Source organism: Salmo trutta, chromosome 29 (genome assembly GCF_901001165.1).
Source record: "Salmo trutta chromosome 29, fSalTru1.1, whole genome shotgun sequence".
NCBI classification, from domain to species: domain Eukaryota; kingdom Metazoa; phylum Chordata; class Actinopteri; order Salmoniformes; family Salmonidae; genus Salmo; species Salmo trutta.
This window is the reverse complement of record NC_042985.1, coordinates 18,089,932-18,107,755: the sequence shown is the minus strand read 5'-3', so window position 1 is coordinate 18,107,755 and position 17,824 is coordinate 18,089,932. Positions and strand designations below refer to the sequence as shown.

Here is a 17,824-nt window from a genome sequence, read left to right as displayed (position 1 = left end):
ATTTGACATTTTCAACAACTTCGAAATGTGATGTTTGAGAAATATGGACGAACGTCCAATTCTGATGTGATTCTGTGAGAGCTAGTTGCTCAATGAATAGAAACAATAGGATAACGTTCATGTTCCAGCCACTCCTGCTTTTTCACTGTACATGCACATTGAAATAATGGGAATGATATTGAATTGTGTTCTTACATTGTGATACCATACGAAAATGATATGGTCATTGGTAAAAACGTATATCAAAAATCACTTATATTACAATTGCCAGTGATACATACATTCAGTATGTGGCCCATGTGTGAATCAACTCCAACCCTCTAGTGTTGACAGCACCATGCTCTAACCCACACAGTCGCCTAGCCGGTTGTAAACCTATGGATATACTTTATTGGTGAATTGTAAGCCATTTATAAACCCTCCATAGATCATATATAAGGGTTCTACCAACCTGCCATTTATTGTTTTTTGTTGTTGTTGTTTTTTACAACTTTTTAACAATTGGTTGTGGAGATATTGACCAAAAGAAGGAAGTCCAAGGAAATATAATAAGAACACTAACAAAACAATAGGTGTTGCTGCACCTGCTAGGACCCCTAATAAAATGTAATTCACATTAGGGTACATTGTATCAAAGTTTTTAATTACAAAAAGAAATCCATCAGGTGACTTATACTGAGTGCACAAAACATTATGAACGCCTGTTTGTTCCATGACATGATCTGATCAGGTCAGTCCAGGTGAAAGTTATGATGCCTTATTGATGTCACTTGTTAAATCCCCTTCAGTCAGTGTAGATGAAGGGGAGGAGACAGGTTCAAGAATAATTTTTAAGCCTTGAGACAATTGAGATGTGGATTGTGTATGTGTACCATTAAGAGGGTGAATGGGCAAAACAAAAGATTTAAGTGCCTTTGAACGGAGTATGGTAGTAGGTGCCATGCGCACCGGTTTGTGTCAAGAACTGCAGCGCTACTGGGTATTTCACGCTAAATAGTTTCCTGTGTGTAATCAAGAAGGGTCCACCATCCAAAGGACATCCAGCCAACTTGACACAACTGTGGGAAGCACAGTGTTCTTAATATTTTCTGCACTCAGTGTATGTATAGATATATAGGCCTACAATATTTTAGTTGATGGAAGTTTAAGACATGTTTTTGCTGGTTAGTGAGAGGGTTGGATCTCTTGTCTTGATTGGTCCTCAAACTGTATCTCTCCTCATTGCTGAGCAGGAGGGACTTGGACTGTGATCACCGGCTGGAAGATAGAACTCACACACTCAATTAAGAGTTTATAACCGTCATGTTATAACAATATTCAATCACTGATTATAATTCAGATGTTCTGTTCAGTATCTGGTCAAATGCAATATTTGAACGATGAGAACAGGCCACTACCCCATTCTAGACACACCACAGACATAGTATTGGTAGGCCTCCAAACAAACTTTGCATTTCAAGGTGATGTCTGTTGTAGGAAGGCAAGGACTGCATGGGACCAGAAATTGACCTAGTAATTTACAACTCACTAGACCATTTTCTTTCCCTTGTCGTTCCCATTATAAGCCAAATCATGATAATTCTGTGATAAAACCCCAATTTAGACTGTCCCACTGGCCAATGGATCCGTCTGGTATTTGCCAGAACTGACCTATGGCCAGTCCGTTTCTGATTTTAGAGGTTCCATTTCTACACTGACTCACCATTCGTTGTCCTGGGGAGCAGCAATTGACCACCTTGCAGCAGTAGGCAGCGAGCGTGACAGAGATAGCGATGAGAGCAGTATTTATCAGGACCAACTCAGCAAGGTAATGTCCAGTAGAAGCCTGCTGACAAGAATTGGAGCAATGTGTACTTTGTTTCATGTGTTTATTCCTCTTGTATGACATATTTTCCTCTTTACGCATTTCATTTGTAATATTTGCATGTGATATTTGATAGGACATTCTTAATCTCAGCCCACTTTATCATCCAATATGATCATCCCTGTTTGAACATCCCCTTTTTCAATGTCAATTTACATTGAAGAATTTCAAACACATACTGACATATTGTCTGTACATACTCACAGTGATTGAATAGCAAGTATTGTTGTGATCAGTGCTGTTGATTTCAACGTATACCCAGCAGCCATAACCATATCCGTGTCCAGCCAGGTCTGACACAGAGAAGATCAAGTTGATCACTGATGCTACACAGGCCACTACCTGCATCCCCAGACAGGCCTTCAGCTGAGACAGAGGGGGGAGAAGAGAGCAGCTGAGAGCAGAAGAAATGCCACTGATACAGTATATCTCACTTGTTTTGTCAAAGAACATCTACGCCTACAAATTGCATAACTTACAGTGGGAAGATGGAGATTCTGTGCAGCTATGGCCAAACTACCAGCTATGATCACCTGTAGAGAATACAACAGTAAAAGTCACATCATACTCATAGTCTCAACACTCAACTCTTTCATTTGCTTGTCTTTTAATATCAATCAAGTGAGTGCAGGGGGCACATGTGTGGTGGCCACTCACAAACACTGATCCAATGATTTGTGTTAAATCTTCAACCACCATGCTCATGCTGTTGGTGAGAATGACAATGACAGAACTGATATAGAACACACTGAGGGCAATCTGAGTCACCTGAGGGGGGAGGAGAGAGGGGTGAAGTAAAATGAGCTACATATTAAAAAACATTAAATAACATTTCATAGATCATAATACATTATAGTGACATTTAAATGGATTGCCAGACTACACAGACCACACTTCATTTATTTGCTCAGGATGATTTACCCCCAATGCTTTGGGTTCAGACTCCAGGTACTTCTGTTTTTTGTGAGGAGTTTTCTGAAATGTCACTGCGACAAGAGGACCCTCTGCACCGGGCACGGCCTCTTCATCTGAAAAGAACATTTGAGTAAACAGTCTCGCAATAGACTGTTGAACCTACTGCAATACAATCCAATTTATCGAATAGATTGAAATGTTCTTTGGGAAGAGCGTATTGTGCAGATTGCTGTTCACATGCAAAAGTTCTTAACTATTACATTTCCTCAGTGCAGGACAAGACATTTTAACTGATGGTTTTTACTGGCATATAGTTGTAGACTATGTCTGTGTTCAAAATGACACCCTAAGTATTGTCAGAGGAAGGCTAAAAAAAGATAGTGTTAGTTTTTAAAGCAAACATGCAGATCAGAGTCCAGATTGTCTTGTTTTTACTAACCATGCAATGCAATGATATTTGTTTTACCTGCCATAACTGTTGGATGTTATTAAGATCTCTGAAATCTTCGATAATCTTTAAAGAAGTATACTTTTGACTTGACGAAATTCAGAGCAAAACCACCAACGCCCCTCAACTCTTTGTGTGCCCCGTTATTTTGTATGCAATCCCGCCCCCTTGTTGTCAGAGGAATTTGACCCCTCTCTAGGCCCACCCACTCCTCCCCTTAACTGTTACATTTCCTCAGTGCAGGACAGGAAATTCCAGCTGATTTTACTGGCAAATTGTTGTAGACTACGTCTATGTTCAAAATTATACCTTAAGTAGTGCACTATATAGAGAAAAGGGTGCCATTTCAGGTGAAGATGGCACCCCAAGTAATGGTGTATTTAGGGTAGGGTGCCATTTGTGACACAGTCTGTCTTTAGATTATCCATCTAATGAGGCAGGTTGATAGGAGTCAGAGTCAGGTTGGTGTTGCCCTGTAGAACGTACTCATGAAGAACAGAGGACTGAAAAACTACAGTCAACTAATGGCCTAGACTCATTTTCCTCAACTCCATGATTATCCACAAACACATTATTTATCTGAGAGGAGACATTAAATAAGGGTCCTGTCATTTACTCTACAGCTGTAGACACACAAGCAGAGCAAAGTTTAAGAGAAGATCATTGCGCTGGGACTATGTTACTCTGGTGTGAAGCACAAAAGTCAATGGCTCTATAGTAGCAGTTAGGAGAATTAAAGTAGCAGGTTTGGAGAATTAACGTAGCAGGTTAGGAGTATTAATGTAGCAGGTTAGGAAAATTAACGTAGCAGGTTAGGAGAATTAACATAGCAGGTTAGCAGTTTTAAAATATCAGGTTAGGAGAATTGATGTATCAGGTTAGGAGAATTAGGTTAAGGTTTGGAAAAGGGTTAGGCTTCGCTAAAATGCTGTACTCTCGCCACAACTGTAGAAGCCATCAGTTCTGAGAAACCATCAGTGTCACCACACCTGGAGCTGCTTGTGGATTTGACAGGTCTAAAACGCTTCCTCCTCTGACACCGTCAAAACACCAGCTATACGGGTGTCGGCTAGCATGAATCAGAATTAATCGAGCCCTCAATCGTGCAATCACCCGAGCCACGGCCTGTTCACCCCGCTATCATCCAGAAGGCGAGGTCAGTACAGGTGCATCACAGGTGCTGCTATCTCATGGCCATCAGACTGTTAAATAGCCATCACTAGCCGGCTACCACCCGGTTACCCCCCGGTTACTCAACCCTCTACCTTAGAGGCTGCTGCCCTATATACATAGACATGGCAACACAGGCCAATTTAATAATGGAACACTAGTCACTTTGATAGTGTTTACATACTGCTTTACTCATCTCATATGTATATAGTGTATTCTATTCTACTGTATTTTAGTCAATGCCACTCTGACATTGTTCGTCCGAATATTTATTTATTTATTCATTCTATTCATTTACTTTAGAGTTGTGTATTGTCGTGAATTGTTAGATACTATTGCAATGTTGGAGCTAAGAACACAAGCATTTCGCTACACCCGCAATAACGTCTGCTAAATATGTGTATGTGATTAATACAATTTGATTTGAGGTAATCTGATATTCATTATGATCTAAAAGGTTAAACTGATCCTAGATCATTGGTCCTACTCTGAGTAGCTTCATGAATGTGGGCCCATGGTTCATGTTGTGCTCTCACTGCAGTCAGGTCACCCGTGATACAAGTCCGTATTCGACATCCTTCTACGTCTAAGGACATCGGGAGATGACATGGAAACCGGCCATTAGGGGCAACAGTGAGCGCTGTTACATTCAAGTAGGTTTCGGTTTTGCTAGGGGATGGTGTATGGGCATAAGAATCTGCCTCTGATTCCATAGGTTGCATGTTCAAATCCAGCGATTGAACGTTTCATTTAGTTTTAAGACTATCCCAAACCTTAGACCTTACCTTAACCATTCAGAGTTAATGCCTAACCTAAAGATTTGAGAGTTCATTCCGAAACTTAACTTTAAACACTTTGAAATTTGACATTTTCAACAACTTCGAAATTTGATGTTTGAGAAATATGGACGAACGTCCAATTCTGGTGTGATTCTGTGAGAGCTAGTTGCTCAATGAATAGAAACAATAGGATAACGTTCATGTTCCAGCCACTCCTGCTTTTTCACTGTACATGCACATTGAAATAATGGGAATGATATTGAATTGTGTTCTTACATTGTGATACCATACGAAAATGATATGGTCATTGGTAAAAACGTATATCAAAAATCACTTATATTACAATTGCCAGTGATACATACATTCAGTATGTGGCCCATGTGTGAATCAACTCCAACCCTCTAGTGTTGACAGCACCATGCTCTAACCCACACAGTCGCCTCTCCGGTTGTAAACCTATGGATATACTTTATTGGTGAATTGTAAGCCATTTATAAACCCTCCATAGATCATATATAAGGGTTCTACCAACCTGCCATTTATTGTTTTTTGTTGTTGTTGTTTTTTACAACTTTTTAACAATTGGTTGTGGAGATATTGACCAAAAGAAGGAAGTCCAAGGAAATATAATAAGAACATTAGCAAAACAATAGGTGTTGCTGCACCTGCTAGGACCCCTAATAAAATGTAATTCACATTAGGGTACATTGTATCAAAGTTTTTAATTACAAAAAAAAAATCCATCAGGTGACTTATACTGAGTGCACAAAACATTATGAACGCCTGTTTGTTCCATGACATGATCTGATCAGGTCAGTCCAGGTGAAAGTTATGATGCCTTATTGATGTCACTTGTTAAATCCCCTTCAGTCAGTGTAGATGAAGGGGAGGAGACAGGTTCAAGAATAATTTTTAAGCCTTGAGACAATTGAGATGTGGATTGTGTATGTATACCATTAAGAGGGTGAATGGGCAAAACAAAAGATTTAAGTGCCTTTGAACGGAGTATGGTAGTAGGTGCCATGCGCACCGGTTTGTGTCAAGAACTGCAGCGCTACTGGGTATTTCACGCTAAATAGTTTCCTGTGTGTAATCAAGAAGGGTCCACCATCCAAAGGACATCCAGCCAACTTGACACAACTGTGGGAAGCACAGTGTTCTTAATATTTTCTGCACTCAGTGTATGTATAGATATATAGGCCTACAATATTTTAGTTGATGGAAGTTTAAGACATGTTTTTGCTGGTTAGTGAGAGGGTTGGATCTCTTGTCTTGATTGGTCCTCAAACTGTATCTCTCCTCATTGCTGAGCAGGAGGGACTTGGACTGTGATCACCGGCTGGAAGATAGAACTCACACACTCAATTAAGAGTTTATAACCGTCATGTTATAACAATATTCAATCACTGATTATAATTCAGATGTTCTGTTCAGTATCTGGTCAAATGCAATATTTGAACGATGAGAACAGGCCACTACCCCATTCTAGACACACCACAGACATAGTATTGGTAGGCCTCCAAACAAACTTTGCATTTCAAGGTGATGTCTGTTGTAGGAAGGCAAGGACTGCATGGGACCAGAAATTGACCTAGTAATTTACAACTCACTAGACCATTTTCTTTCCCTTGTCGTTCCCATTATAAGCCAAATCATGATAATTCTGTGATAAAACCCCAATTTAGACTGTCCCACTGGCCAATGGATCCGTCTGGTATTTGCCAGAACTGACCTATGGCCAGTCCGTTTCTGATTTTAGAGGTTCCATTTCTACACTGACTCACCATTCGTTGTCCTGGGGAGCAGCAATTGACCACCTTGCAGCAGTAGGCAGCGAGCGTGACAGAGATAGCGATGAGAGCAGTATTTATCAGGACCAACTCAGCAAGGTAATGTCCAGTAGAAGCCTGCTGACAAGAATTGGAGCAATGTGTACTTTGTTTCATGTGTTTATTCCTCTTGTATGACATATTTTCCTCTTTACGCATTTCATTTGTAATATTTGCATGTGATATTTGATAGGACATTCTTAATCTCAGCCCACTTTATCATCCAATATGATCATCCCTGTTTGAACATCCCCTTTTTCAATGTCGATTTACATTGAAGAATTTCAAACACATACTGACATATTGTCTGTACATACTCACAGTGATTGAATAGCAAGTATTGTTGTGATCAGTGCTGTTGATTTCAACGTATACCCAGCAGCCATAACCATATCCGTGTCCAGCCAGGTCTGACACAGAGAAGATCAAGTTGATCACTGATGCTACACAGGCCACTACCTGCATCCCCAGACAGGCCTTCAGCTGAGACAGAGGGGGGAGAAGAGAGCAGCTGGGAGCAGAAGAAATGCCACTGATACAGTATATCTCACTTGTTTTGTCAAAGAACATCTACGCCTACAAATTGCATAACTTACAGTGGGAAGATGGAGATTCTGTGCAGCTATGGCCAAACTACCAGCTATGATCACCTGTAGAGAATACAACAGTAAAAGTCACATCATACTCATAGTCTCAACACTCAACTCTTTCATTTGCTTGTCTTTTAATATCAATCAAGTGAGTGCAGGGGGCACATGTGTGGTGGCCACTCACAAACACTGATCCAATGATTTGTGTTAAATCTTCAACCACCATGCTCATGCTGTTGGTGAACATGACAATGACAGAACTGATATAGAACACACTGAGGGCAATCTGAGTCACCTGAGGGGGGAGGAGAGAGGGGTGAAGTAAAATGAACTACAGATAATTATGAATAACATTTCATAGATTATAAAACATTATAGTGACATTTAAATGGATTGCCAGACTACACAGACCACACTTCATTTATTTGCTCAGGATGATTTACCCCCAATGCTTTGGGTTCAGACTCCAGGTACTTCTGTTTTTTGTGAGGAGTTTTCTGAAATGTCACTGCGACAAGAGGACCCTCTGCACCGGGCACGGCCTCTTCATCTGAAAAGAACATTTGAGTAAACAGTCTCGCAATAGACTGTTGAACCTACTGCAATACAATCCAATTTATCGAATAGATTGAAATGTTCTTTGGGAAGAGCGTATTGTGCAGATTGCTGTTCACATGCAAAAGTTCTTAACTATTACATTTCCTCAGTGCAGGACAAGACATTTTAACTGATGGTTTTTACTGGCATATAGTTGTAGACTATGTCTGTGTTCAAAATGACACCCTAAGTATTGTCAGAGGAAGGCTAAAAAAAGATAGTGTTCGTTTTTAAAGCAAACATGCAGATCAGAGTCCAGATTGTCTTGCTTTTACTAACCATGCAATGCAATGGTATTTGTTTTTCCTGCCATAACTGTCAGATGTTATTAAGATCTCTGAAATGTTCAATAATCTTTCAAATAGTCTATTTTTGACTTCCTTGACGAAATTCAGAGCAAAACCACCAACGCCCCTCAACTCTTTGTGTGTCCCGTTATTTTGTATCCAATCCCGCCCCCTTGTTGTCAGAGGAATTTGACCCCTCTCTAGGCCCACACACTCCTCCCCTTAACTGTTACATTTCCTCAGTGCAGGACAGGAAATTATAACTGATGTTTTTTACTGGCATATTGTTGTAGATTATGTCTATGTTCAAAATGACACCCTAAGTAGTGTCAGAGGGAGGCTCAATAAATTGTCAAAGACTCCAGTCACCCAAGTCATAGACTGCTGAGCAATTAATCAAATGGCCACCCTGACAACTTGGCAGTAAGACTGCTGAACAATTAATCAAATGGCCATCTGGACTATCATCAGCATTGCAGTGGAAATTAACTTTATGATGTTGCATGATCTCGCCCAGGGGTAGGAGGAAAATGGATTCTTCTGACAATAACTATTCATGATTGAGGAAGGTTTTTGCACATTAATGATTGATTTACAGGAATGAGATCCAATGTTTGAATCATCAATTAAATCTATTCAGAAATCTATTGCTTAAAGCTATGCGGTTCACTACAAATCACTTATCAATCCATAATCATTTAGCAGTTGTGAGATGGATGCCTATTTTAAGTAATAATGAGAGTGGATCTAGTCACACTACATCAAGCTGCCCTCAAACATAAATAACTAATACACAATAATAAATGCAGTATCAACATTGTTCTGAAACATGTTGGCTGGAGTTATGCTGTTATCTAATAACCAATACCGCTAGACTGTAATTACATAGCAGTTACATAGCAGTTATTATGGAAGTACAAAGTGATACCATGTTTCCTAATTTGTTTTAAAGTGAACAGTTTGTTGTATCTGCCTGAGATAGATTTCAAATAGACAGCAGATCTGCAATAATATCACACAATCTTCAGCGATAACACTCATACTATGATCTTATCACCAATATATACTTATTAGCTTCCGCTTTAAATTAGAAACAGCAATATATACAAAGGTCATACGTTTAGGGAGGCGTGCCCAGGGAGAAGGAGAGCTGATCCTGGCTGAAGGTCATACTTTTGCCATACTTACGATTCAACTACCAAGCTGCCGTTACTGGAAGTTTGGTGTAAGTCACCTTCACTTCTCTTGTCTTCTCAAGGCAGGCCAACCTTTACATTTAATGGGAATCTTCTGGCCACTGAGAAACACTGGAAATTTATGGGGAAAACCTCACCCACCAATAACGAGATGCACCTGGGCACAATCACAGTTAGGTGACGCATGTCACACCAATAAACAGTCGACATGGGTATTCCGTCATGTTTAATTAGAGAATAATTTAAAAGTGATTTGTTTTATTACACATGTAGTCTTCATTACATTAAGCAATTTGTTTTCCAACATATTTAGAAAGAGGTTAAGCTACACATGACCAAGTCGAGTGACTACATCGCTTAAAAGTGTCAGCTAAATGGCATATATTATCATATATTATTTGATAATCTTATATGTGGACTATAATATCTTTATAATATTGATACAGTCATGGGTCACGTGCATTATTGTGTGTTTATAACCTACTGTATCTGACCTGTTAGTCATTTAAATATCTGATTAAATAGTGAAACAACATGCTGTGCTCGCCTGTGTCCTGTGGCTCTGGAGCAAGAGTGCCCATTGTCTTGTACCACCGAATCTGTACAATAAACTGGAGATTCATGATAGTTTTTAGACATTTTTGTGAGCTATTTTGGAGGGCTGCACTGCTAAAAACAACGTCTCTTATGGAGCGGAGCCTGTTCCAAGGAATGATGAGGAGGCCATGTTAGAGGAGTGTAGTGAGCAGGTCAGAATGTAGGAGTGCAGAAGGTCAGTAAGGTATAAGGGCGCCAGTCCATTGAGTGCTTTGTAGGTGAGCATGAGTAGTTTGAAGGTGATGCTGTACTGTTCAAGTAAGCCAATAGCTCACAGCACTTTCACCACCACAATATCCTCTGTTATAGTTGACATCAGTAAACAATATTGTCATTTCAGGTGACCTGACAACCCTCCATGGCAGACGGGGGAGTTTAGGTGAGATGGAGAGGAGGAAATTCCAGAAGATGGCTGAGGAGCTCAGGGAGTCAAGGGATAAAGGACAGATGACTGAAGACATTAGGGCAAGAAGAGTTGATGACCACATAAAGTCATTTAAAGCCCAGGTCAGAGTAGGATGGCAGCCTAACACTATATTTTAGCCCACAATTTTAAGCCACTAATTTGTAGTTTATAAGTGTTTCATCTGTAGTTTATTGGACCCTTATTAGGTATTACTTAAATTGTATTTCAGCAACCCTCCAGTTGTTTGAACCAGTGACCTTGCAGCTATTGGCTCTTACTTCAAAGCTGTTAATTAGTCCCTGATATGTGTGGGCTTAAATAAAATGTTACGGTTTCAGAACCTCACATAGGGTAAGATAACAATTGTTAGTTTTAGAATCTCATATAGTTTAAGATAAGAAGTATGAAAGAATAGAAGAGGTTAATGTAGGTTCAGAGATTACTAAGACAGAATGATTGAGATACAGAAAATGTAATTAGTCATTTGTTTTCAGTATAAAAAGTGTACAATTTACTAGTTCTTATAAAATGTAATGTTTGGTTCCTCATGTAGTTTGACAAATGTTCTTCTTATTAAGTTGTCAGATTTTGAGGCTCTTGGGTGGAAGCTGTTGTCCTCATATTGAAGAAGAATGGAGAACAAAAAGATGTGCAGCACTTGGCCACTAGTGGAGCGCAACAGTTTGTCATGCAAACTTGGTCTTTCCTTTGCAGGTAAAGTACAATTGAAAAACAGATTAAAAGCCAGACAGTGTTTGCTGTGTTTCTTGTTTTCCTTAGCATATTTACCATAAATACATACAATAATAGTAATAATAATAATAATTTGGTGGGTGATTATACTTGTCCTATATTATGTCAAGTGTCATTCTGCACCATGTAATTTTAATGTTCATAGGTGTAAACACAACTGGACCACAGGAGGGTCGGAGGAGCCGAACAGATCTAGTTTAGGCAGTTAAAGATGGCTTCAATTCTAAATGTAGTATGTTTATAGTGATTTCCTTTCTGACAATAGCAAACAGCAGATACATTTAGTCACTTGAATAGATTACAGATACATTTAGTCACATGAATAAATTGCAGATACATTTAGTCACATCAATAGATTACAGATACATTTAGTCACATCAATAGATTGCAGATACATTTAGTCACATGAATAGATTACAGATACATTTAGTCACATGAATAGATTGCAGATACATTTAGTCACATGAATAGATTGCAGATACATTTAGTCACATGAATAGATTGCAGATACATTTAGTCACATCAATAGATTACAGATACACTTAGTCACATGAATAGATTGCAGATACATTTAGTCACATCAATAGATTACAGATACATTTAGTCACATGAATAGATTGCAGATACATTTAGTCACATGAATAGATTGCAGATACATTTAGTCACATGAATAGATTGCAGATACATTTAGTCACATGAATAGATTGCAGATACATTTAGTCACATGAATAGATTGCAGATACATTTAGTCACATGAATAGCTTGCAGATACATTTACTCACATCAATAGATTACAGATACATTTAGTCACATGAATAGATTGCAGACGAAATGTAATTTTATTCTCTAGTGTTACCAGTAATTTAGTATGTAACATTTTATGTTTGATATCTACAGTATGTTATCCATGCCAAGCTCCCTGTGTCTTCCCTGTTAGATGAATGTGGTGGAAAAGGTTGTTTTCCCTACCGCTCTTTTGAGGAGGGGACCATTGTCATTAGATGTCTGGGGCTGGAGTTAACCATCAAGAGACCATCATCTTTTGGAAAGAGACAGCTGAAAGACATACTGGCAAAGGCAGGGGACTTCAAATTTGAAATTAATAGGTGTAAATGATTTAAATCTTTGTCTCATTATATCTTGTTATTGTTCAATTTTCCAATGAAATTATTACTTGATATAATTGAATAGACATTGTAGGCCGGCCCCTGAAATGACTCTTTATTGTGTGAAAAAGTGTCACGACTTCCGCCGAAGTTGGGTCCTCTCCTTGTTCGGGCGGCGCTCGGCGGTCGCCGGTCTTCTAGCCATCACCCATCCACTTTTCATTTTCCATGTGGTTTGTCTTGTTTTTCCTCACACCTGGTTTCAATTCCCTCAATTACTTGTTGTGTATTTAACCCTCTGTTCCCCCCCATGTCTTTGTGTAGGATTGTTTATTGTAGTGATTGTGCACGTTCCCCGTGAGCGCACGACGGGTTATTTTTGTGCCCATTTATCTTGTTGTTCTGGATGCCGTTGGTTTTGCTTGATAAATCTCCGGTTATTACCCAGTTCTGCTTTCCTGCGCCTGACTTCTCTGCCGACAATTACACACCCCGCTACAAAAAGATGTGAAGCGCTGCACAATAATAGATTTCTTTAGCTAGAAGTTGCTCTTTTGGTAGAGGTTAATGTCTTTCTCCCTCTCTGATTATGTGTAGAATAATGCCTTATTAATGGCAGTAATGTCCTGTAACTTATGGTTTTGCCTTGTTATTCAATATTCACCTTTGATATTAATCTTGCAGATCTTTCTTGATAGCCTATTAGTGTAACTTAACAATAGTCCTTTTGCACATTGCTCCAGTCCCTCCAGATGTGGCGAGGTCCAGCCGGGCCCCAGTGGACCTCCAGTCCCATCAAGATATTGCGAGGGCCAGCCAGGCCCCAGTGGACCTCCAGTGCCCCTCAGACATGGTGAGGAACAGTTTGGCCTCAGTGGACCTCCAGGGCCCCCCAGGCCCCTTGTTGCATCCTGGATCTACATTCTCCCCAATCATTTGATGGCCATTTTCAAAAGTCTGCCAAAATATGCTCCTGCAAACACATTGCAACTAGCGAAGACCCTAACGCAACAACAAAAACAGGGTTGTTGACATCAAAGTGTTCAGTTGAGACCAATCATATTTCAGCTACATTGAGGGGGCTGAGCTACAAAGTAGTAGTGCCTACCTGTTTGTGAATTCAGTGGAAAGGCTATGGGCCACTGCGATGATGTATAATTAGCAATTTCACTTTCTTTGTTTCATACCTTTGTGGTTTCTTCTGGGTATCCTACCTTGGAGACTTTTCTGGTGGGTCCACTTCTCTTCACTCCAAGGACATATATTTCCTCATTGTCCTTGTTGTCCTTTACGACATCTTTCAGCAGTTTATGTTTATTTTACCAAGCAAGTTGACTGAAAACACAAACTGTATGACAACATCAAACTGGGGACCATGGGAAGGTTGAGGGGTAGAATGGGTCAAAATGAAGTGTACAAAAATCAAGATGTCTTCTCTTGTGTTTTTTGTGAGGTAGGGTCTGCCTGTCTTGCCTGGACCCTCCGGGTCCCCAGGTCCTGCAGTTGCTGGGTCAGCGGGACCCATAACTGACACTCTTGCCCACGCCATGCTGGTGTCAGATGTGAGTCCTAAAAATGTGGTTTTGTTTGTTTTAACGGTTGGAATTGAGTCACAAAAATATGTTGAAATTAAGTGTCCAGTATATTGAAATTCAATGCTTCCATATTATGAGGATATGTTATCTACCTGCTGTTTTTGTGAGACAGAAAGAAGAATGGAAGTCAAATGAATTGTTTTGTTTATTTGTTATGCGTGTGATAGTATTTAACTGCATTGCAGTACATGTTAGTATTTAGTCAATTTCATAACTGGTGTCATGACTGGCCTGCTCGGGTCAGGTTACCGTGGACCACAATCCTACAGAGAGATCTCTCTGGGGGGGGGTTATGACACCTCACGCCCATTGTAAATCTAAGGCAGCAGGCAAAATTCCTTTGTCCTCACACTATGGAGAACCGGCCTCAGAACATTAACATGCAATAAAGGGACTTTGGGACAATAGGGTTCGTCAGCCACAATGGTGGTAATGACGATAGATGGAATATGAAAATGTATGTCATTTTTGTTATGTTATCAAAAGTTAAAGGACGACGTTATAACAAAAACATTGTAACTTTAAGAGTTTTCCCAATACAGTTGAAGTCGGAAGTTTACATACACCTTAGCCAAATACATTTAAACTCAGTTTTTCACAATTCCTAACATTCAATCCGAGTAAAAAATCCCTTCTTAGGTCAGTTAGGATCACCACTTTATTTTAAGAATGTCAAATGTCAGAATAATAGTAGAGAGAATGAATTATTTCAGCTTTTATTTCTTAGCATGGCCTTTAAAATTGTTTAACGTGGGTCAAATGTTTTGGGTAGCCTTCCACAAGCTTCCCACAATATGTTCGGTGAATTTTGGCCCATTCCTCCTTACAAAGCTGGTGTAACTGAGTCAAGTTTGTAGGCTTCCTTGCTCGCACACGCTTTTTCAGTTCTGCCCACGAATTTTCTATAGGATTGAGGTCAGGGCTTTGTGATGGCCACTCCAATACCTTGACTTTGTTGTCCTTAAGCCATTTTTCCACAACTTTGGAAGTATGCTTGGGGTCATTGTCCATTTGGAAGACCCATTTGCGACCAAGCTTCAACTTCCTGACTGATGTCTTGAGATGTTGCTTCAATATATCCACATATTTTTCCTCCCTCATGATGCCATCTATTTTGTGAAGTGCACCAGTCCCTCCTGCAGCAAAGCACCCCCGCAACATGATGCTGCCACCCCCGTGCTTCATGGTTGGGATGGTGTTCTTCAGCTTGCAAGCCTCCCCCTTTTTCCTCCAAACATAACGATGGTCATTATGGCCAAAGTTCTATATCAGTTTCATCAGACCAGAGGACATTTCTCCAAAAAGTACGATATTTGTCCCCATGTGCAATTGCAAACCGTAGTCTGGCTTTTTTATGGCGGTTTTGGAGCGGTGACTTCTTCCTTGCTGAGCGGCCTTTCAGGTTATGTTGATATAAGACTCATTTTACTGTGCATATAGATAATTTTGTACCTGTTTCCTCCAGAATCTTCACAAGGTCCTTTGCTGTTGTTCTGGGATTGATTCGCACTTTTCGCACCAGAGTGCGTTCATCTCTAGGAGACAGAACGCGTCTCCTTCCTGAGCGGTTGTCAGGGTGTGCGCTACTGGTGGAGAGTTGTGAACAGGCGCACACTTTATTAGGCAGAGGCAATAAACCAAACAGACGCCACTGCGTCAAAACCTCTAGCCGAAGGTAAAAGTGCAAAGGCGTGAACCAGTCACAAAAAATGCCCAAAATGTATACAATTAACAGCCTTCGTGAAAACCACGGAATAACGGGAAAAACCCCAGCCTGGCGCGTACACATGAAACACGTAACAAAACCAATTTCACACAAAGACATGTGGGGGAACAGGGAATAAATACATGCAGTGTAATTGGGGAATGTAAACCAGGTGTGCAGGGAACAAGACAAAACAAATGGAACAATGAAAAATGGAGCGGCGATGGCTAGAAAGCCGGTGACGTCGACCGCCGAACGCTGCCCGAACAAGGAGAGGAGCCGACTTTGATGGAAGTCGTGACAGCGGTATGACGGCTGCGTGGTCCCATGGTGTTTATACTTGCGTACTATTGTTTGTGCAGATACCTTTAGGCATTTGGAAATTGCTCCCAAGGATGAACCAGACCTGTGGAGGTATACAATTTTCTTCTGAGATCTTAGCTGATTTATTTTGATTTTCCCATGATGTCAAGCAAAGAGGCACTAAGTTTCAAGGTAGGCCTTGAAATACATCCACAGGTACACCTCCAATTGACTCAAATGATGTCAATTAGCCTATCAGAAGCTTCTAAAGCATGACATAATTTTCTGCAATTTTCCAAGCTGTTTAAAGGCCTAGTCAACTTAGTGTATGTAAACTTCTGACCCACTGGAATTGTGATACAGTGAATTATAAGTGAAATAATGTGTCTGTAAACAATTGTTGGAAAAATTACTTGTGTCATGCACAAAGTAGATGTCCTAACCGATTTGCCAAAACTGTAGTTTTTAACAAGAAATTTGTGGAGTGATTGGAAAACAAGTTTTAATGACTCCAACCTAAGTGTATGTAAACTTCCGACTTCAACTGTATGTGCCTACTGTTTGCATATTGTACGTTGTGTGGAAAATGTCCAGATCAAAGAGAATGTTTTTGTAAAGATGAAATGTGAAGTTAGTTGTCTAGGTTGGATCTGAGTCACTCCAGACCTTGCCTCGTCATGCCCAGAGAATTGCCCTAAAGGCAAAAACGCCCATTTCTGACCGGAGGGTATAAAACATGTGAGTTAAGAATTAACATATTAGACTAAGGACCCTGAGCTGCAGCAAAGGTCTGAGTGGTCAGAAAACCCAAAACGCAACACGAGGTTGAAGAAGACAAAGGAACCTTTTAACAACCTATGCTACGGACGAGTAGCTGTATCTAAAGGGGGTGAATTCAAGCAGGACCACCCGGTCACCACTCTTCAAGGAATCGTGTGTCTACACTGTTTTCCTTCCCACGCTGGGATCATCCAAACAGCTGATTAGCCCTCCTCCGAAGACCCCTGTTCAGAGCAAAGGCAAGGAAACAGACCACTAAGAGAAATGACACTGACATCGTGAGGAGAACAGAAAGTTACACCTGGTAACCGAAGATGGACTGTCATCAGAGAAGTCGGAATCCCGTCCACGCAGAGACACCCATCGGAGACCTTCAACACGTAATTACATCATTATACTCTGACCCATAAGAGCGGCAGTTCGGGGCAAGATTAGGGTTAAAATAAGCATAGCTGACAAATGCACCCAAGTGTCTTTTTCTCTCGTGCACTCTCTCACTTTTGAAATCCCCATGTTGTGTAACACTTCTCATATTGTGTTGGCCAGCTAGGGACCTGTTTTATCGTACTAAGTTCTAATCAATAGCCTAGACTGTGTGTTTGTGTATCTTATATTATAATTTTAGCTTGTTAGCAAATAAATAATCAACTCAATTGGTGGGGTACAGATTTATTTAATGAGACTTTAGTTTGTGCAGATTCCCGGATTATGTGACATTCAGAATGAGACTGTAGAGCAAATTGACTAATTAGCGACTGTTGTAAAATCAATATTCTGATATTCTTTGAGTTATTATGGGAAATAGAAAGTCAGTAAAACCAAACTTTCCCATGGTGCCACAGGTTAATGAGTTAATAATTACCTGATTAATTATAAACCGTTAATCATTCGACAAGCAGCAGTC

General features: G+C 40.2%; 2 protein-coding genes across 4 annotated transcripts; both read right to left on the bottom strand.

The window, feature by feature from the left end:
* Positions 1-1,090: 1,090 nt before the first annotated feature.
* Positions 1,091-3,403, bottom strand: LOC115167031 (uncharacterized). Of its 2 annotated transcripts, none has more exons than XM_029721063.1 (7): positions 3,246-3,403; positions 2,786-2,892; positions 2,522-2,632; positions 2,344-2,397; positions 2,069-2,230; positions 1,703-1,828; positions 1,091-1,257 (listed from the first exon to the last, which is right to left on the bottom strand). In XM_029721063.1, the coding sequence occupies exons 1-7, from the start codon at positions 3,250-3,252 to the stop codon at positions 1,219-1,221; spliced, it is 606 nt and encodes a 201-aa protein (XP_029576923.1). In that variant the 5' UTR covers positions 3,253-3,403; the 3' UTR covers positions 1,091-1,218. The 2 variants fall into 2 exon arrangements, with proteins under 2 accessions (XP_029576923.1, XP_029576924.1); XM_029721064.1 differs by having other exon boundaries at positions 1,703-1,825; positions 3,246-3,402.
* A 2,945-nt stretch (positions 3,404-6,348) lies between these two features.
* On the bottom strand, positions 6,349-8,542 carry LOC115167030 (uncharacterized). 2 transcript variants are annotated; one of them, XM_029721061.1, is made up of 7 exons: positions 8,472-8,542; positions 8,039-8,145; positions 7,780-7,890; positions 7,602-7,655; positions 7,327-7,488; positions 6,961-7,086; positions 6,349-6,515 (listed from the first exon to the last, which is right to left on the bottom strand). In XM_029721061.1, the coding sequence occupies exons 1-7, from the start codon at positions 8,503-8,505 to the stop codon at positions 6,477-6,479; spliced, it is 633 nt and encodes a 210-aa protein (XP_029576921.1). In that variant the 5' UTR covers positions 8,506-8,542; the 3' UTR covers positions 6,349-6,476. The 2 variants fall into 2 exon arrangements, with proteins under 2 accessions (XP_029576921.1, XP_029576922.1); XM_029721062.1 differs by having other exon boundaries at positions 6,961-7,083; positions 8,472-8,520.
* Between the last annotated feature and the right edge of the window lie 9,282 nt (positions 8,543-17,824).

Bases quoted from the DNA above. Each gene is read 5' to 3' on its own strand.
- LOC115167031 (XM_029721063.1), bottom strand. The intron at 2,231-2,343 runs GTAAGTTATGCA...CCTCTGTCTCAG, and splicing joins AGAATCTCCATCTTCCCACT to CTGAAGGCCTGTCTGGGGAT. The intron at 1,258-1,702 runs GTGAGTCAGTGT...TCTATCTTCCAG, and splicing joins GCTCCCCAGGACAACGAATG to CCGGTGATCACAGTCCAAGT.
- LOC115167030 (XM_029721061.1), bottom strand. From the start codon at position 8,505: ATGGCAGGAAAAACAAATACCATTGCATTGCATG. The intron at 7,656-7,779 runs GTGAGTGGCCAC...TATTCTCTACAG, and splicing joins AAATCATTGGATCAGTGTTT to GTGATCATAGCTGGTAGTTT. The intron at 7,489-7,601 runs GTAAGTTATGCA...CCTCTGTCTCAG, and splicing joins AGAATCTCCATCTTCCCACT to CTGAAGGCCTGTCTGGGGAT.